Source organism: Propithecus coquereli, unplaced genomic scaffold, assembly GCF_000956105.1.
Source record: "Propithecus coquereli isolate 6110/MARCELLA unplaced genomic scaffold, Pcoq_1.0 Scaffold81, whole genome shotgun sequence".
NCBI classification, from domain to species: domain Eukaryota; kingdom Metazoa; phylum Chordata; class Mammalia; order Primates; family Indriidae; genus Propithecus; species Propithecus coquereli.
The window spans coordinates 2,483,177-2,503,449 of NW_012154285.1; the positions used below are offsets into that span (position 1 = coordinate 2,483,177).

General features: G+C 55.9%; 1 protein-coding gene across 1 annotated transcript in view; it reads left to right on the forward strand.

Moving 5' to 3' along the window:
- The window catches only part of SCARB1 (scavenger receptor class B, member 1), a 79,689-nt gene that overhangs the window by 47,416 nt on the left and 12,000 nt on the right, over positions 1-20,273 (forward strand). The window contains exons 3-9 of the mRNA XM_012663402.1: positions 197-338; positions 1,922-2,125; positions 4,909-5,004; positions 6,329-6,444; positions 8,406-8,572; positions 13,942-14,060; positions 17,631-17,704. Coding sequence (XP_012518856.1) covers positions 197-338; positions 1,922-2,125; positions 4,909-5,004; positions 6,329-6,444; positions 8,406-8,572; positions 13,942-14,060; positions 17,631-17,704 — 918 coding nt within the window. The remainder of the gene's footprint in view (positions 1-196; positions 339-1,921; positions 2,126-4,908; positions 5,005-6,328; positions 6,445-8,405; positions 8,573-13,941; positions 14,061-17,630; positions 17,705-20,273) is intronic.

Consider the following 20,273-nt stretch of genomic DNA (forward strand, 5'->3'; position numbering starts at 1 on the left):
GTGGCCGCACCGCCTCACGCCCTGCCCTCGTCCCCCGAGGGGCTCCGCCTCTCTTCCCGCCTGCCCCCTGTGTGGAGGGCAGTCCCCGGGGGGCCAGAGCGTGGCCGCCCCCGGCCCTGCGCCGTCTCTGCCGCCCCAGCTGACGGCTCAGTCTCCCGGGCGGGTCCACCTGTCTCGGTCTGGACGCCCCGGCCAGAACTGTTTCCTTGCCTTTCCACCCTGCCACTCTGGAACCCGCAAAAGCAGCTGCGCGGGCCGTGATCTGCGGCATGGGCCGGGAGCTGTGGGCCAGGCCTCCGCTGGGTGCCAGCGACAGTCGGGGCACAGCCGGCTTCGCTGTGCGTGCTGGGTCCCCAAGCCCACCCACCTCCTGGTCCGCGGGTGCGCTGGGAGGATTCGCGGCTGAGATTTGTCAGAACAGAAGGGCACGAAGCACCATCGGCAAAGGGAACAGGTGCCTGGGGTGGTCCGGGGGAGACCAGGCTCAAGCTTCCGGAGTCCCCTCCCTGCGGAGTCACATGCTTAATTCCCCCGACAGCGAGTCGTGACAACCGAGGTGAAGTGTCATCTCCCAGGGGAGCCCGTTAGAGACTGAACACTCAGGGCTTTCAGTGGGGCCTGGTCACACAGCAGCCTGTGCCTGGCACGTGCCAGAGTCCCAGACGGCCGCTAGGAAAGCCGGTGTCCGGCATAGACCACACTGTTTGTACCAGCAGCCCGGGCACCTGTCACCAGGTGCTGCTGTCACCAGGAAATGGGGAGAACCCTCCCGAAATCCAAGTTTCCAGACACCAGCACAGGGCCAGGCGTGCGAGCAGCCTTCCCCAGGGCCGGGCGGTAACCGGCGCAGGCTCGAGGCCTCAGTGGGCCCTCAAAGGGCGCCTGCGGCAGCCGCTGGCTCTGCTGTTGGAGCAAAAGCAGCCGCGGACAACAGTGTCAGCGGGAGGGCGTGGTTGTGCCGCAGTGGATGCGGAAATGGGAATTTCATATAATGTTCATGTTTCTTGGCATGTTCTTTGCATTTTTTCTCACCATTTGAAATTGTAAAATATATTCTTAGCTCGAGGACTGTACTGAAACAGGCGGTGGGCTGCCTGGCTTTGGCCCTCGGGCCAGAGTTTGCCGACTGGGGTACAGACGATCTTTGCGAGAATACCCCAGACCCCGCAGAATGGCTGCCTCGGGGGAGGAGTACGGGAGAGGAGGGACAGGGGCTGGGAAGGGACTTGTATTTTATGTCCTTTTGTGATTTTTTTTTTTAAACCATGTGTTCATTATCTTTAAAAAATTATTATAAAGTGAAGGAGATCGTGGTAAAGTTCCGCGGAACCAGACCACTATGGTTTGTTTTAGGAAATACTAGCTGTTCACTTTTCTCGATGTGGAGATTAACTTTTGGATGAGGAGCCTTTAAAAAAATAAACGAAGAGTCAAGACAGTATCTCCAGAAAAAGTCAAAACTTAAACAATCCATTCATGCATATTCTAAGCCCCTGGATGTTGGGTAGAGCAGATGTGTGGCTCTCGGTGTTGAGGTAGGAAGGTGGTAATAAAGAGGTAGAGTGCAGTCTCCCATTAAGACTCTCTTTTGGTTATAAGTGAAGTAAGATGTGCTCCAAACTGCCTTAGGCAAAAAGGGAATTTATGGGCCTGTGTTGCTGAAAGGGCAGGTTTCAGGTATGGCTTGATCCAGGTGCAGGCCGGGTTGTCCAGATTGTGGGCTCCAAGAGTGGGGGTGCTCTCAAGAGCACATGTGGTCCTGGTACCAAAGGATCAGAGAATGTTCTGGATGCCGCTCCAGGGGCCCTCCTGGGCCTGAGCATTTCCCTACCTGGACTCTTTGCCTTGAGGCCTGGCTGAAGTCAGGGGAGGAAGGGCCAGCCACGCTGCCCCTGACCTGTGGTGTCCCTCCACTCTGCAGGGTGCCGCGGTGATGATGGAGAACAGGCCCATGAGCCTGAAGCTGATCATGACCCTGGCCTTCAGCACCCTCGGCCAGCGCGCCTTCATGAACCGCACCGTCGGGGAGATCATGTGGGGCTACGACGACCCCCTCGTGAACCTCATCAATAAGTACTTCCCAGGCATGTTCCCCTTCAAGGGCAAGTTCGGGTTATTTGCTGAGGTAAGTGTGGCCTGGCGAGAAGCCACACATTCAGGGCCTGTGTCTCATCCTTCACGGACACAGCCCAGAAACCAGATGCCAGCTCCTGGGGAGCTGGCTGGGCACCCCGGGGCTGTGGGTTGTAAGTGGCAGAGAACTTCACTCAAAGTGGCTTAAGCAAAATAGGGAATTTGGGAGCTCATAGAACTGAAAACACTAGGGTTGGATTCAGGTGCAGCTTGATCCAGGATCCAATGATATGTTTGGGGCTTAGCTTAGAAAATTGGAGGCTTTGCTGCAAGAAGGGGAATGGCCGCTGGGGGCATATGACAAACATGGACTATGGCATTGCCCTGAGCGCCTACTTTTTCTTAATCTTCACCACTGGTAGGGTCCTGAGTTAAGATCTTGTCCATGTAGGGTCTGATCCCCGACCTCTTGTCCCTGACCTTGGCTCGATGCAGGTTTCAGTGAGCCCTCTGGGTTGCTCTAGCCTCACCCTTCTCTTTGGACTCTGTTGACCTGGCGTAGTGGGAAATCACTGGCGGTGGTGGGGAATCGTGATTCTATACCTGCACGCGATAGACACTTAATACGTTTTTGTCCAGGATGACAGGTTCTGGTTGTGTGCGTAAATTGGCAGGTTTGGGGTAAATGACATGATTCTGCAAAATCATCTTGTAAATGTTGAAGTGCTTTGCAAATTAAAGTTCTCACAGAGTCATTAGCATGGTTGTAATCTATGTTTGACCACATATAACGAAAACCACAAAGTAACAGTCTAGCAGTAGGCTGTTCATGGTTGGTGTGGTGGCTTCATGGTCTTAACTGATCTATTACTAGGAGCCTTCTGCTCTTCTGCTCTGCCCTCCTTAGGGTGTGGTTTCCATACCCAAGATAACCTCATAGCCCAGTACGGCTGCTAGAGCGTCTGCTATCACGTTCACTTTCCAGATAGCACAGCAGGAAGGAAGAAGTAGTGGGGGACTGGGGGGCAAGTGGAGGAGTTGAAGATAAAACAGCACGTCCCAGCTGCCTCCCTCTCAGGAAGGGAGAAAACCAATTTCCACGTACTTTGCATTGGCCAGAACTGAGTCACACAGCTGCCCCTGGCTGCAGGAAAAACTGGGAATGTAGCCTTTTAGGAGGGCGTGCTCATGCCCCGAGAAAGCTTTGGGGTAAGTTCTGGAAGAGAAAGGAGAGAGTGGACTTTGGGCAGTAACTATCAATAGCAGAGTCTGCTATACTTTGGCTATTGTAATTATGATTTGAGGATCCTACTGGGTGAGCATTTATTAATAATATCAATAATAGTCCAGGCGTGCTAGCTCACGCCACCTAGCACTTTGGGAGGCCGAAGTGGGAGGATTGCTTGAGCCCAGAAGTTCGAGCCCAACCTGAGCAAAAGCGAGACCCTGTCTCTACAAAAAATAGAAAACTTAGCCGGGCGTGGTGGCTGTGCCTGTAGTCCCAGCTACTCGGGAGGCCGAGGCAGGAGGATCTTTTGAGCCCAGGAGTTTGAGGTTGCTGTGAGCTAGGCTGATGCCACTACACTCCAGCCTGGGCGACAGAGTGAGACCTTATCTCAAAAAAAAAAAAAATCAATACTAGTCCGGGTGCAATAGCTCATATCTATCATCCTAGTGCTTTGGGAGGCTGAGATGGGAGGATCCCACGAGCCCAGGAGTTCAGGGCTGCAGTGAGCTGTGATGGTGCCACTGCACCCCAGCCTGGGCGACAGAGTGAGCCTGTCTCTTAAAACAACAACGATGATAATAATATAGACTGGTATTTTGAGCTTTTGCTGTGTCCAGGGTGTTGAGCTCAGCCCTTTCATGCATTAGCTCCTTTAACATCCCGGTGCCCCTTTGCGGGGCTCCTGTCACCCTCGCCTCGTGCTGGCCGAAGTGTGGGCTCAGAGGCCTGACGGAAACGCACAGCCGTGAGGAGGCCAGGCCGGGGCTCTGAGCGGGGCCGACTCCGGGGCCTGTTTGCTTAGCGAGCCGGGCATGGACGCAGCCGTCGGGCCAGCCAGCCGTGGTAGCGCTCCTCAGTGCGCCTCTGGGTCCTACCCCACAGCGGCTCCTGTCCTCGTACGCTTTCACACTTGTCCTGGCCTCGAGACCTGCTTCTAGGAAATGCCCTTGGCGTGCCAAGGCCCAGCCCTACTGTCCGGAAACGCTCCACAACCCTTGGGTCCCAGATAGGCTAGGACGGGCCGGGCGATGCGGCTGTGACGAGCAGCCCCCGAATCTCAGAACAGTGACGATTTCTTTCTTTCTTGCCCCCCATGTCCAGTGTGAGTGACCGGGGGCCCTCACTTGTCGTGGCCAGGCAGGGACCCGGGCCCAGGGAGGCTCTGTCTTGGCACACTGCCATGGCCCGTCGGCGCCGGCAGGGAGCCTGGGGAAGGCATGTGCGCTGTCCTGAAACGTCCACCCCAAGTGACGTGCCACTTCTTCTCTTCCGTTGATCAAACCCCTCACCCGGCCATGCTTCGACTTGGGGCAGGGCGGGGCGGGGCGGGGGGTGATCCTGCCATTCACCCAGGAGGGAAGCCAGACCCGTGGAGTCAGGAAGGAGGTGGGAGGCCGCGGCCCACAGTATCCAGGGGCTGTCTGTCCTGGAGAGCCCCCAGCCCTCCTCCTCTCGATCCCCAGATGGCGGGGGTGTGGGACGGCCTGGTCCTCCTGGGAGGGGGAGGGGGCGCAGTCCGGAGCTGAACGGGTGGCCTGGTGGCCCGCCTGGGTCCCTCAGCCCGTCCTGAGGCTTATTGAGGACGCCGCTCCCTGCCGTGTCCGCAGGTCAACAACTCCAACTCCGGGCTCTTCACCGTGTTCACGGGGGTCAAAGACTTCAGCAGGATCCACCTCGTGGACAAGTGGAACGGACTCAGCAAGGTGGGGGCGAGAGGCAGGCCCCTGCCGCCGGGGGACGGGAGCGCGGGAGGGTGGGCGGCATCTGTCGTGACGAGGGGGTGGGGAGGGCCTCTTGGAGTTGGGGTGCCACCTGTGGTTAAGGCCCCGCCAGCTGGAGGGCCGGGCCGGGATTGGCGACTCCTTTGTGAGCGCCTGGTGTCTGCCAGGAACCGAGCTCTTCAATTCCTTTGATTCTTCTTTTGCGCAAAAATGTTTTCAAAATGCTGCTCTAGAAACACAGGAAGACACGCACATTAAAAAGCAAAACAATAGAGAGATACACAAAGGGCCCCTCTGCCACCTCCGCCGCCCCACCCTCGCCCCCAGCCGTCTGGGAAACCCGCGGTTACGAGTTCCGGGACGTATTCTTCCTGTGTGTTGTTATCCGTCTGCGTACCTGTGCGTACACGGACAGCTCTGGGGTTTTTTCCTTCTTCGGACATAATGAAATCATATTACGTGCATTGTTTTGCAACTTGCTTTTTCCACCTTGGTGGCCTTTTCCCAACATTTGTGAAAGCGATTGCATAATGGCGTGCCTTTCCCCTCCTAAATCTCACCGTGGTCATCGCTGCAGAGACGCCGAGGGCTGGGCGCCTGCAGCCCACGAGAAGTACTAAGCGTTCTTAGCGGACGCTGTTCACATTCTCTGTGGCTTGTATGTTTCCATACAACATACATGTGCACAGGATTTACAAAATTCTAACCATGCAGAGGGTCCGAGAGTGGAGGTCTCACTCCACAGAAGCAACTATTCTGATCGGTTCTGTTTCGAGCTCTCCCAGGGCGGCCGCCATTATGATTTTAAGTCATTTACCTGTGTGCCACTTCCTGACTTCACCTGTTTTTAGGAGCTGTCCTTTTTTTTGAGACAGGGTCTCACTCTGTCACCCAGACTGGAGTGCAGTGGTGTCATCACAGCTCACAGCAACCTCAGACTCCTGGGCTCAAGCAACCCTCCTGCCTCAGCCTCCCGAGTAGCTGGGACTGCAGGTCGCACCACCACACCCAGCTAATTTTTCTACTTTTTATAGAGACGGGTCCTGCCCTTGCTCAGGCTGAGGACATGTCTCTTGACTTCCACTCCGAGGAGTGAGGATGGCAGACACCCCACCTCCCTCTCTCCTGGTCACTGTGCTTCTTCTTGATGCAGCCTGGAGATGCGAGGCATAGGCCCATTTTACAGACGAAGGAACTGAGTCCCTAGCAGTGTCTACACTAGGGCGAGTTAGGTGCGCGGCGCCCGAGAGCGCTCGTGAAGGGGCCTGGGCCGTCCTGGGTGATCGGGTCTGACTGCCTCCCCCAGGTCAACTACTGGCATTCGGACCAGTGCAACATGATCAACGGAACCTCCGGGCAGATGTGGGCGCCATTCATGACTCCCGAGTCCTCGCTGGAGTTCTACAGCCCCGACGCCTGCCGGTAATGGGGACATTCTGGGCCTCCAGGGGAAGGCTGCTTCCCGATGGCTCGTGGCTGAATCAAGTGGCTTTTGGTGCACACTTGGGGAACGTTTTGACTCGCTGTGTCTTTAACTCCTTCACCCCTGGCGCTGTCTGGAATTCTCTTTGGCTGCACCTCGAGGAGCCAGACTGGGACCCCGAGGCTGTGCAAGCCCAGAGGGCGGCTGCTGGCCGGGGTCCGGCCCGGGTGCTGGTTAGGGCGGAGGGGAGCAGGACATGGTTGAGGTCGCGGGGGGCTGTGACACGCAGGCAAGAGGTGGGTTCCCTCTGGCAGAAAGATGATCTGAAAAAGAAGAAAAGCCCCCAAGTTACCGCTTGGGTGCTGAGAGGTCAGCTGACTGCTTGGCCCCTCGGGGCTCAGCGTTGTAGCCTCGGGGTCCTGCTTGGGGCCAGACACGTCCCGTGGCCCTGGCTGGGGTCAGGAGTAGACACTGGCTCCTGGAGCCCTTCTGTGGCCATTGCCGTGTCCTCTGCTCTACTCTGGTCACTCTGGAAAAGTCATTAGCATGAACCCTGACTTCGCTGCCTGTGCGTCGGCTGGAGGCAGTGTGCCCTTTATGCCTGAGTACTTCCGTGGGTGTTTCCTCAAAACAAGGACGTTTTCTTACAGAACCACAATACTGTTTTCAAACCAGGAAATTTGACATTGACATAATACCATTGTCTAAGCTGGCACTTTCCAATAAAAATATTAATGCAAGTCACATATGCGACTTTAAATTTGCCAGTAGCCACGTGATATAAAAGGAACCGGATATTGGTGAAATTATTTTTACTTTTTTACTGTTTTTTTTTTTCCTCTTTTTTTTTTCCGAGACAGAGTCTCACTGTGTTGCCCGGGCTAGAGTGAGTGCCGTGGCGTCAGCCTAGCTCACAGCAACCTCAAACTCCTGGGCTCAAGTGATCCTCCTGCCTTAGCCTCCCGAGTAGCTGGGACTACAGGCACACACCACCATGCCCGGCTAATTTTTTCTATATATTTTTAGTTGTCCAATTAATTTCTTTCTATTTTTAGTAGAGACGGGGTCTTGCTCTTGCTCAGGCTGGTCTCGAACTCCGGACCTCGAGCGATCCACCCGCCTTCCAGAGTGCTAGGATTACAGGCGTGAGCCAACGCGCCCGGCCAAAATTATTTTTAATACTATATTTTATTTGACCCAGTATTTCTAAAATATCGTCATTTTGAATAATATCGAAGAGATTTTTAAAAATTTGGGTAGCAAATCTTAGCAATCTGGAATGTGCGTCACACTTACGGCCCACCCTGATTTGGGTTTTCCCATTTCAAGGGTGGGGCAGCCGCAGGTGATGAGTGGCTGCCGGGGACAGAATGGGTGGCGCAGTGGAGAAGTGCCTTCGAGAAAGCACAGCAGGATGAACGGACAGAAGGTGAAGAGGGTGGGCTTGGGGGACGGTGCTACCACTGAGGAGGTGACAGCTGAGCTAAGATCTGATCGAAGAACTAAAATCTGGTGGGTGGAGATTGAGGGAAGGACATTCCCAGCAGAGGGAGCAGCAGATGCAAAGGCCCTGGGGCAGGAAGGAGCTGTGGGAGTGGTAAGGATGGGCAGGGCCAGCAGAGGGCAGGCAGGGGCTAGACCCCATAGAAGCTCGTGTGCCGTGGTAAGGACGACGGATCCTAACTGCGGGTTAGACAGAAAAGAACTGTCGGGTTTCAGCAGGGGCAGGATGTTTCCTGTTCTTGTTTTAAAGCTTCCTCTGACCATGGGGAATAAACTGGCATTGTGTGGGGAGGCAGCCTTGGGGCAGGGAGGCCAGTGAGGAGGCCGCTGCTGTCCCCGAGACCCAGGAGGTGGCAGCGTGGGTGGGGGGACGTGGCTGGACTGGGGCAGCCTTCAGCAGGGCCTGGCCGCAGCCACGTGGGCCAGGTGTCCTCCCTCACCTCACCTGTCCCCGCAGGTCCATGAAGCTCATCTACAAGGAGCCGGGGGTGTTTCAGGGCATCCCCACCTACCGCTTCGTGGCCCCCAAAACCCTGTTTGCCAACGGGTCTGACTACCCGCCCAACGAAGGCTTCTGCCCGTGCATGGAGTCCGGCATCCAGAACGTGAGCACCTGCAGGTTCAGTACGTGTCGCCCCCCGGGGACGGGGGCGAGGGGGCGGCGAGGGGCTCGTCTGCCCCACATACGCGACCTCTGGCCTCCGCACTCTTGGTCATACCGCCGGGTCGGAGATGGCGCGGGCGGCAGGAGTACGACGCGGCAAAGAGGCGATGCCGCGTGTGTCAGAACGACGCAGGTCTATCACCTGGCAGTCCCGAAGCTCAGGCTGCGTGGGTCCCCCGGGCTGAGACCAGGGAAGCTGCGTCCCCTCCGGGGCTCTCGGGCAGAGTCGGGGTCTCTGCCTTTTCCTGTGCTCCCCGCTCCTGGGCCCTTCCTCCACCTCCAAGGCGGGCAGCGCGGCGCCCCTCCCCCCACCCTCCGTCTGCCCCCTTCCTGTTTTGCGGGCCCCCCCCCGCCCCGATAACCCTGAACGACCCATCTTAAAGGCGGCTGAAGAGCCACCTTTACTCCCTTCGTCCTGTTACCTAACTTAGCTGGAGGCTCGGGGGATTAGGTGTGGACATCTTTGGCCAGGGTGTTCGTCTGTCGTCCCACACTGAGATTTTCAACTCGCCAGTGAGGCTTGGTGGGAAGGGCCCTGGCCCCTTACTGGGTGTGTAGAGGTTGGCGACGCCGCGTGTTAGGTGCAGCCCTCTCGTTCAGCGGGGCGGGCTGCAGGCCGTGATTATTGCTGCTGGTGTAACGTCCTGGGGCATCTTTGGTGCCAGTCCCCGAAACACCCCTGCCTCAGTTGCTCAATTTGGACCCTCAGGTGTCCTCCCCCACTGCACCCTGCCCCGTCCAGCACATAGCAAGCCCAGGTGGCTTGAGCCCCTTCCTCTCTCCTGCCCTCCCCGTGCCCTGCCTAGTGGCCCAGGTCATTGAAGGGTCTCACTTGGTGTCCAGGCCCCTCTGGTTGTTCCCTGTCCTATGAACCGTTCCCCAAACTGTGCAGTGTGGCCACCACTGGCCTTGTGTGGCTGCTTCAACTGAAATTGGTTTCAACAAAATCAAATTAACAAGGCAGTTTCTTTGTCACATTGGCCACATTTCAAATGCTCAACAGCTGCGTGTGTCTAGTGGCTGCTGTCTTCGACGGCAGATAGAGAGCGTTCGCATCACCCTAGGACGTTCTGCGGGGAGCACTGCTCCCAACGGCAGCCCGGGGAGGGGGCTGTGTCTTTCGACAATGCAGATTGTCACCCACTCTTTGCTTAAGATGTCCAGCAGCTCCCTCTGCGTTTATAGAGGAGTCCAAACTCCTCACCGTGGCCGGGGCCCTGCAGGGTCTGGTCCCAGCTGGCCTCCCTGACGTCATTTCTTCCCACACCGCTCCCACTCATTATTCTTCAGCTCTGTTGCCTTCTCCCTGCTTCTAGAATATATCAAGTTCAGTCCCACCCCAGGGCCTTTGCACAGGCCGTTCCCCCTCTTGGAGAGCTCCTTCTCTGGATTTCCACGTGGGTCATTCTCTCACCGTCTTTTGGTCTGACCCTCTGTCTGACTGTGTCTTGCCTTTTGGGGTCTCTGGTCGAAGCCGTGTCTTGCAGCTGGAGATGGTGATCCTGGGGGATTGGCCTGGGGCTGAGAGGAAGGACTGCCAACGGGTTGGATGGTTTCCCCAATTTCAGGCAGAACAGGGCACGTAGTGGGCAAAGGTTTGGGATTGGGGCCTGGAATGCCCAGCTCCGTCTCCTTGCTGTGGCCAGCCAGGCATCGTCCCCTATTCGCGTCATTCCTTCTGCACCGGTATGTATGGGAATTTCTGCTTGTGAGGAGGAGGATGCTGGATCACGTGATACGAAGTGTGTTAAAACAAATGTGTGGCAAGTGGCAGATGCTAGACTCCACTTGATTTGGGCCAAAAGGGCACTTCTTGGTTTGTTTAATCAAAGATTCTAGGGCAGATCCCCGTGTCAGGCACGGACCCAGAGCTTGGATGGTGTCCGGAAGCTGCCTTTCTCCAAGCCTTGGCTCAGTGTTCCGCCAGGCTGGCTTTGCCGCCAGGCAGGCTCTCCCGCGTGGAGGCTCCGGGCTCACCTCCTCCCGGCTCTGAGCCCTGCGGAAAGGGGCCACCTGGATCCTCTTCACTCCAGCAAGAGTCCCAGGGTTCTCTCTAATGGGTCTGCTCGGCATCCCATGCCCAGCTGTGGGCCAATCACTGTAGCCAAGGGCGGCCTATGCTGATTGGCCAGACTTGTGTCACATGCTCAGCCGGGCTCCATGGGTGGGACTGGCCCCACTCAAAACACATGGCTGGGAATATGTGCTGATCCATGTGGGATTCCAGTGTAGACTAAATTGGGGTGTAAGTAGCAAAAGATGAGGAAGAAACAATACTCCCGTCGCCTCCAAAGGGCTTGGGACGAGGTGTGCACTGCCTCCTCTTAGCACATCTGCCAAGAGAATTTCAAAAGTACAAGGGAATTTAAAAATATTCATTTAAACAAAGTGTTTTCTTTTAAATAGAAATATACATATATACAGGGAAGTGTCCAAATCACACACACAGTTCGAAACTCCACCAAGTGAACACGCCCACGTAGCCAGCACCCAGATCAGAAAGCAGAACGGACACTGTCCTCGCCCCACCCCTCACCGTCCCGACTTCCGCACCGGAGCTGGCCTGTTTGGGGTCTTCGTGTGAATGGAATGATAAAGTGTGGACTCCTTCCTTCTCCTTTTCTGGCCTCTTCCACCTTCACCTCGTGCTGCAGTCTGTCCCTGACGTCCTGGCTGGTTGTCATTCATCCTCTTCATTGCCGCGTAGCACTCCGTCGTGGGAGCCGCCCCTGCCATTGTCCACGGGCATCTGAGTTCCTGGTTTTTGATCTTTATCGCGGCGTTTGCACGTGTCGTTTGGCGTACCTTGTCTGCATCTCTGTGGCTCGTTATGTGAAAGAAAGGTGCCCACGCATTTGCCTTTCCGGGCCTTGAAAATTTCTTGAACTCAGACAACTCCCTCGCATCAAACCTCCCTGCTGTGAGAACCTCCGACTTGCCCAATCGAGCCGGTCAATTATCATCCTGGCAATCCCGGGCAATTATGCCTGGTTAGATGTGCCATAAAGCAATAAATTAATTACCGCTTATTGCCCGGGCACGTCTCGCTCAGCCTGTTTGGAAATAAAATCGGAAGAAACACGTGCCCGGGTGCAAGCAGGCTCACCGTCCCAGCACGGGCAGGCGCTGGCAGGGAGCTCCACCTCCTGTGCATGTCCGCCTGGGCTTGGAGGCAGGACGGGGCTCGTCTGAGATTCCTCAAGGGCCTGGCTTGGTGGCCACCTCCTTTACCGAGGGTCCCCAGAGTGTCGCCGCTGTGAAGATGGGGTGCCGGCGTTTGCTCTGTGGGTTTGCTTTCTCGGTTGAGGCTGGAGAATGGGAGACAGGGTTTTCCAAATTATGGGGGGCATTGTCCCTGTGGGTGCTCGATGACGTCAGAGGAAGTAAGAAAGAGCCCCTGTCTCCCATTCCTTTCCGTCCTTCCCGTTACTTCCAGGAAGAAGTCTCTGCTGGTGCTGACAGGCCTGGAAGACCTTTCTATCCTCGTCCGTCTGTCTGGGTTTTTGTTTGTTTGTTTGTTTTTAAGAGAGAAAGAGCAGGTCAAAGCCTTCCGCAGGTAACAGCATCTAATTAGAGCTGACGACGTTCACTGGTTTCCATTGCATTGATCCTAACATTTACTTTCTAAACATTTGCGGCAAGTGTTTGCCAGTGACGGTGCGGGTGTAAAGGTCTCTTTTAAAATACAGATGTTTCGGGACGGCAACGGCAGTCGGGTCAGAGAAGCACCCTGGGCACTAGTGCGGGGGTGGGTATCCGCTGCGGCCGAGTTGGAGAGGGCTGCCGCGCATGGCGTCCGAGAGTCGTTCAGGGAAGACGTGTTCAAGGACGTCTTGAACGAGAGAAAGTGAAGCCTGACAGCAATGAAATCCAGCTTTTATTTCAAGCCGGTGCCTGGCTTTGCTCAGAAAAGCAGAAATGCTCTAGAAACGCGAGGTGGTGAGGTGTGCACGAGCGTGAACACCGCCCTGGCCGGCAGGGAGGGAGGGGCTGGTGGTTTGAGGGAAGGACGGATTTGTATATTTGACTTGTATATTTGATTCGTTTTTCTTTTTTTTATCAAGGTGAAATCCACATAACAAAATTAACCATTTTTTTTTTTTTTGAGACAGAGTCTCACTGTGTTGCCCTGGCTAGAGTGCTGTGGCATCAGCCTGGCTCACAGCAACCTCACACTCCTGGGCTCAAGCGATCCTCCTGCCTCAGCCTCCCGAGTAGCTGGGACCACAGGCATGCGCCACCATGCCCGGCTAATTTTTTCTATATATTTTTAGTTGTCCAGATCATTTCTTTTTATTTTTAGTAGAGACAGGGTCTCACTCTTGCTCAGGCTGGTCTCAAACTCCTGAGCTCAAACAATCCGCCCACCTCGGCCTCCCAGAGAGCTAGGATTACAGGTGTGAGCCACTGTGCCTGGCCTAAAATTAACCATTTTAAAGTGGACAGTTCCGTGGCATTTAGCAGTCACATTGTGGTACAACCGTCACCTCTCTCTAGTGCCAGAACATTCCCGTCATCCCAAAGGAGACCCCTGGCCGATAAGCAATCACTCCCCACTGCCGTCCCCCAGCCCAGCTCCGCAGCCCGCGCCGTCCGGGGCTTTGCCGGCGCTGGTCTCTGCGAGGTTCCGAGAGAGCCTCGCTGTGACTTGTGACCTGTCAACCGCTGTCCGGAGGATGAGTCGGGCTTTGCCCCGTTCGGTCAGTCGACGGCGAGGTTTGGCGTCACGTGTCTGTGTGCGAATTTCTCACTCGGGGGCGAGTCTGTCCCCACTGACACACGCCGGCGTCCGGCCGCGGGCCAGCCGCGGGCGAGGAGCGGAGCAGGTGTGTCTCCTCCCTCCTGTGGACACGGCGACCTGGCCACAGGTATGCTCGCCTGAGCTCTCTGATGGTCGCTGCACTGCCCGCAGAGGACAGTCTGGGCTGCTTGGCTTGGCGCTGGAGACGTCCTCCCCACACCTGAGTTCAAACCCGGCCTCGCCTTACCTTTCTATGCTCACCTCCACGATGCCCCTGCGTGCACCATGCACTTCCCCGCTCCCGGCGCTGCTCCGCCGTCCCCTCGCGCGCGCCTGTTAGAGACCCTCTCCTCTTCCTTCCTTTGGTCCCGGTACCCGGGGCCTCTTCACACCGTGAAGGATGGGACCCTCCCTGCCTGGTCATTGGCGTCCGCGTCTTGTCATCGTCACAGGGCCCTGCGAACCGCAGCTCTGTCTCATCGGCTGCGTGTCCCTCGCGACCCGCTCAGGCCTGGCCCGAAGCAGGCCTCTGGATGTGCTGACCCACTCCCCTCGTCTGACGCCCCTTCTCTGCCCCCTGCCTTCCAGGTGCCCCCTTGTTTCTCTCCCATCCTCACTTCTACAACGCCGACCCGGTCCTGGCGGAAGCGGTGACGGGCCTGCACCCCAACCAAGAGGAGCATTCCTTGTTCCTGGACGTCCACCCGGTGAGCCCTGCTGTCTGCCTGCGGGGGTGGGCGGCTGGTGCACACGCGGCCCCCTCCTCTCCCCTCACGGCACGGCACTGCGCCAGGGTGGGGTGATGGGAAGTCTGGCTTGCCTCGGCACTGGTAGCTTCTAGAAGATCAAGCCATCAAAGGTCTTTACCCTGACTCCATAGTTCAAGGGTTTTATTATCCCTTTGTAAGGGGCTTGGTGCTATAAAAGGGCCATAAGGCAGCAAATTAATTAGCAATCATCAGCTGATGTGTGTCCTGCAGATCAGCCGGAGGCAGCCCGCTGGCTGTGTCAGGATGCCATAAAGATCTTTAGATACCGACAGAGCCTGGAACATCTTGCTGATAAATCAGATTGTGGGGAACTTGTCCCCGTGAAGCTCTGTCTGCAAGCAGGGACCGGGAGGGCATCAGAGCCGTACATGTGGCCCGCCTCGGGGACAAGCCCGCAGCCCGTGGCCTCTCCCTGCACATCTGCTCTCTGTACGATGTGCCCAGTTAGGCTCAGTGGCTTCCACCACTCCCACAGAAATTCCGTGGGTCTCTGTTTCCTGCGCGGACACTCAGGTTTTCTCCTATACGTAGGCCTTTTTTAAAAAATTAATTTTTTAAGTTGAAAAATAAACATTGCATATATTGGTGGTTTACAACACGGTAGCATCACGCATATGTACATTGTGGCACGGCTAACGAGCTCATTGATGTGTCCGTCACCTCACTTGGTTACTTTTTTCCTGTAGTGGCAAAAATACTTAAGACCTGCTCTCTCAGTACATTTCAAATGTTCTAAGTGACACTGTCACTAGCCGTCCTTACGGGGCCGTCGCTGGGTCTCCCGCATGGAACGTTGCTCGGGCGCAGCCGGAAATTTGACCGACGTCTCCCCGACCCCCGCTCCCCACCTCCTCTGGCGGCCGCCAGTCCGCTCGCCGCCCCTGTGGGCTCAACCTTTTTAGATTGCGCGCTTGAGTGAGATCGCCCAGTGCGTGTCTTTCTCCGTCTGCCTCATTTCGCGTCACGTAGCGTCCTGCGTGGTCACCCATTTTGTCACAGACGATAGCATTAAGGCTGAGTGACATTCCCGTGTGTGCGCGCACCGCATCCTCCTCACCCTCTCGTCCACCGATGGACGCCGCGACAATCGCGGGAGAGCAGGTGCCTCCTCAGCTTGCTGATTTCGTCCCCTCTGGATCTACGCCGGCCGTGGGGTTGCTGGCCGTGCGGCGGCGCTGGCTGCAGGCCTTTCCCGTGCACGGCCGCTCCACGCCGTTTTCCTCTGCGCTCCTCAGACCTTGTCAGCCGCTGACCCGACACCAGGCCCCGCCCTGGCCCTGCCGTTCTCCCTTCTCTGAGTTAATTCATTTTACTGCCTCTTGCGGAGCTGGCTTCTGGAGAATTCCCCCGGGGAACATAGTCTATTCTGTGCTCCCACAGGTAGCTTTCATCTCTGTGCGTGGATTCCTCTTTTCCTCCACGTCGAGAAGGGAGCCAGGTTCGGGAGGCCAAAGCGAGGCAGACAGCTGTTCTGCAGCAGCCGCCTCAGCCGGTGGCTCCTGCCCTCTGCTTTCAGATCAGCTCAGCTGGAGGCAGAAGTGGCCTTTACGTTTGGGTTTTGATTTGAGCTCGTTGGGAGGAGGACCGGGAATCGGTCTGCTGCCTGGTGGACATTAGGCTTGAAAACCGGATGGAAGCTGCTTCTGTGCGGCTCCCGTTTTGCTCCCGGACCGCGCGGAGAGGCGGCGACAGGGGTGGGCTCCTGGGTCCAAGTTTCCGTTCTCGGTGGTGCATGGAACGGGGCTGGGGGGCTTTGCGGCCTGACAGTAGCGGGGGGCGTGAGCCAGGGAGGGCATGGGACAGATTTCTGGGGGAAGGAAGTGGAGTCCCAGAATGCGGAGTGTGTTCCGGGGCGGGGAAGAGGATGGCAGGTTGCGTCGGGGCCCCCAGGACCACCCCCAGGCCCGATGATTCTAGAGGAGGACTCAGAACTCAGCTGTGCGGGTGCTCACGGCTGACACTGTCACAGCGGGAGGGCGCACAGCAAAACCAGCACAGGGGCTCCAGCTCCAGGCTCCAGCTTCCAGCGTCCTCTCCCGGCGGGGTCACGCAAGATGCACCTGGTCCCCCCGGCAGTGAGGTGTGGCAACATGCACCAAGTGTTGTCTCTCAGGAAAGGCCACTAGAAATTCCGTGGCCAGGGTTTTTATTCAGGGCCGATCACGTGGGCATCTCTGCCTGGCATGTGCCAACATTCCAGACTCCAAGAAGGAAAGCAGATGTCCGCATAGACGATACTGCTTGCACAAACAGTCTAGGCGATGGTGGGAACCCTCCTGGCATCGGAGTTCCCAGACCCCAGCCAAGGGCCAGTCTTGCCGGCAGCCATCTAAGGCGGGCAGCCCGGGGCCTGCCGCCTGTGCTCTTTTCTAGGCGTGGTGATCTCACTCCCACGCCGCCAGGTTCTCAAGCTCAAACTCACCGCAGTCCTAAGCATAAGGGCTTTGACAAGCTCCTGTTTGTTGTAGGGCGTGGGAAGGGCCGCAGAGTACTGGGCTGCAGTGGAAGATAATGCCCTTTCCTGATAGTGTGTGTGATAACAGCATAAGCATTTATGGCCTATGGCCGGAGCGTGGCCATCTTGCAGACTTTATTTTATCCTTGCAAAAATGCCCTGAGGTGGGTAGAGTTATCTCTATTTTGCAGGTGGGGAAACCACTCTCAGCTAAGAAGAACCGGTTGTGTTCCTCTGACCTCACATCTAGGTTTCTTTCCACTACGGTTTCCTGACTTCATTCCGGAACCACCTTCCTGGCTGTGGTGACGCGCGTGTGTCACTTCCGTTCTTTACTTTTTAAAAAAATCATCTTGTTAAAAAAAAAAAATTTTTGCACAAAGGAAGCTTTCTGTTACTACCTCAAGTAGGAAATTGTAAAAATTCTCCAAAGAAAGAAGAAAACCATAAACACGAACAAGGAAAACGCATTATCAGGCTCCACGAAGAAGACTGGGGCCTGCCGGGGCGGAGCTGGAGGCCGGCCCTCGGCGCTGTCGCTAGAAAGTGGCGATTCTGAGGTATACGGAAGAGGCACTACAGACCCCGCGAGCTGCTGGCGGGACTTTCTCTTCGAAATGATCCGGAAAAGTTGGGAGTGAATTGAGAAGAGATATTGTCTGATGTGGAGGTTGGAAGGAGGCATCTGAAAAATGGCGTTCTATATTTGGGAAACATTGTCTTAAGAGGACAGAGGAAAGGGATTATCTTTTTTTCCGCATTCTGAGAGGGGCTTGCTTTCTAGAGGCCCCCCCGTGGCTGTAAGGGCTGTTCGGGAAGCAGGTGCTTCCCCGTGAGGACGGGGGAGCAGCAGGGGTGGCCCCGGTGTGCGCACGGCGTTTCTAGAAGAGTGGACTCCCTCCCCCTGCTGCTGCTTGTGTAGGCCGGATCAAAGCAAGCTCCACTGGACGGTCAAGCTGCCCACCCTCTTGAGTGGGACCAGGGAGAGGAGGGTTGGAAGGTGTCCGGGGAGCTCGAGGGCAGCGGTGTCCTCACTGTGTCTGTCGCTGCAGGTCACTGGGATCCCCATGAACTGCTCCGTGAAGCTGCAGCTGAGCCTCTACATCAAGGCTGTCAAAGGCATCGGGTGAGTGGGGGCTGGGGCGGGGGCGGGGTTGCTCAGGTGAGGTCAGGGGCTTGGGACTCCAGTGGTCCCAGACTCTGGCGACTGGACCCCAGGAGCCAGGGCCCGGGGAAGGGAGATGGTCCCTCTCAGTCTTCCCCCAGGGAGAGCCTCCGCTTCCGGCCAAGGCCTGACTCGCGTGCTCACACCCCTTGCCCCAACCTTAACGTTCTCCTCCAGCATGGGCCAGAAGCTTCAGTCCAGGCTGTTTCCCGCTCAGCAGAGCAGCACAGCAGAAACCCTGGCAAGACCCAGTGCTTGAAATCAGAAACTTACCAGACAGCATGCTTAGGTTTCACCACTGACGCTACACGAATTTTTTAAGCACAGATTTTCCTCTTCTTGATTTTTAAAATACAACTTTATGGAGAAATAATTCACGTATCATAAAACTCATCCCTTTAGAATGTATGATACAATTGGGCGATCTCTAGGCTGGTCACAGAGCTGTGCGTCTGTCACCATGATCAATCGTAGAAGGTGTTCGTCACCCGTTAGCGATCACCGCCCTTTGTCCTCAGCCCCCAGCCATCCACGCGTCTGCGTCCTATCTCTGCGAGCTCACCTGACTGGACGTTTCCTATACACAGGATCATGTGCTGTATGGTCTTCTGTGACTGGCTTCTCTCACTTACGCTAACGCTTTTGAGGTTCATCCAGGGCGTGGCACGGATGGATACATTTTATGGCTGGATAATAGTCCCTTGTAGAGATAGACTGCATTTTATTTATTGGTGGATGGATATCTGGGTTTGCACTTTTTGGCTTTTATGAATAATGCTGCCATGAACATTCATGTATGAGTTCCTGGAGGGACATGTGTTCTCATGTTTCTTGGGCATATTCCTAGGGGTGGAATTGCTGGGTCACAGGGTAACTCTGTGTCTAACCTTTGAGGAGCTACCAGACTTTTCCACGGACACTGCACCATTTTACATTCTCGCCAGCAGTGTGGGAGGGTTCCAGTCTCTCCACGTCCTCACCAGCACTCTGCGTGTTGATAGAGCTGGCTGAGGGAGTACACTGATTTGTCACTACGTCAGTGTCTGTACTTCTTAGCATACTTGAAATAATTTCTTTTTCTTTTTCTTTTTCTTTTTTTTTTTTTTGAGACAGAGTCTCACTCTGTTGCCTGGGCTGTTTTGCCGTGGCATCATCACAGCTCACAGCAACCTCAAACTCCTGGCTCAAGCGATCCTCCTGCCTCAGCCTCCTGAGTAACCACACCCGGCTAATTTCTATATTTTTTTTCTTTTTTGTAGAGATGGGGTCTCGCTCTTGCTCAGGTGCGTCTCAAACTCCTGACCTCAAGTGATCCTCCTGCCTCAGCCTCCCAGAGTGCTGGGATTATAGGCGTGAGCCACTTCGCTCAGCCCTAATTTCAATTTCACTTTTTAAAAAATTCTCTTAGCACCTGTAGTCCCAGCAAGCGAGACTTGTCTCAAAAAAAAAAAAAAATTCTCCTAGATTCCTGAGTAGCAGGAATGTGAGCGTCTATTCAGCTTGTCAAATGCCTCTCCGCTGGAAAGAACATCAGGTTGTCAGAGACCGGCAGGGAGTAACAGCTGTCAGCTCATCGCCTTCACTCCCACGCTCCTATTTTATTTTTGTATTTGAGGCTGCTGGGGGATCTGTTCCTGATGGCTGTGAGGGTGGGGAGATGGCACCAGGCAGGGCCAGGTGTTTGCCGCCCAAGCTCTCGCTCTGGGTTTGCCACGCGGCACCTGCGCTGCGACCTCAGATGCTACCAGGCCGGGCAGGTGACCCAGATGGAGGAGCCCAGCAGGCAGGTTGGGGCGGGGCGGAGGGTGCCGCTTGCCCAGCCCCAGCTGGCTGTGACCTCGTGAAAGTGCGGGCCCAGTGTGGCCACATCCTCTGCATTTTTCTACAAGGACCCCAAATCTGGATTTTAACAGAAGCCCTCTCAATTTTCACCTGTTGGGAGATAATTCACACTCTTGACCAGCAGTACACAGGGCAGCTGGATCCCGTGGGCCACTAACCCGACCTCACCGGCAGGCTGGTAGCAGAGGAGGGAGGGGAGCCGTGGCAACAGCAGATGTTCATTCCCCACCCCCGCCGGGGGCCAGGGAGGGTCTGGAGGCAGCTACAGGGAAGCAGAGCTGTTTCTTGCTGATCCTGTTTTGCTGTGACACGTGGGAGGAACTTAGGGTTCTTTGCTCATTACATAAAGGCAATGGAGCGGCGTGAAGCCTGCGTGTAATTTACATCGGTTCTCACAACGTCTTTCAGAGAAAAGCAGCCAAAGTGACCGGCGCCTTCTGTTGTATTTCTGTGCTGTTTTCCACCGTTTTCGTCTGTAGGTGATATGTGCAAACCTATTTCACTGCCCAATACTCTACTTAATGGACGGCCCAAGATATATATATATTTTTTCTTTTTGGTAGAGACGGGGTCATGCTCTTGCTCAGGCTGGTCTCAAACTGCTGAGCTCAAGTGATCCTCTGGCCTCGGCCTCCCAGAGTGCTAGGATTGCAGGCGTGAACCACTGCGCCTGGTGGGCCCAAGAGAT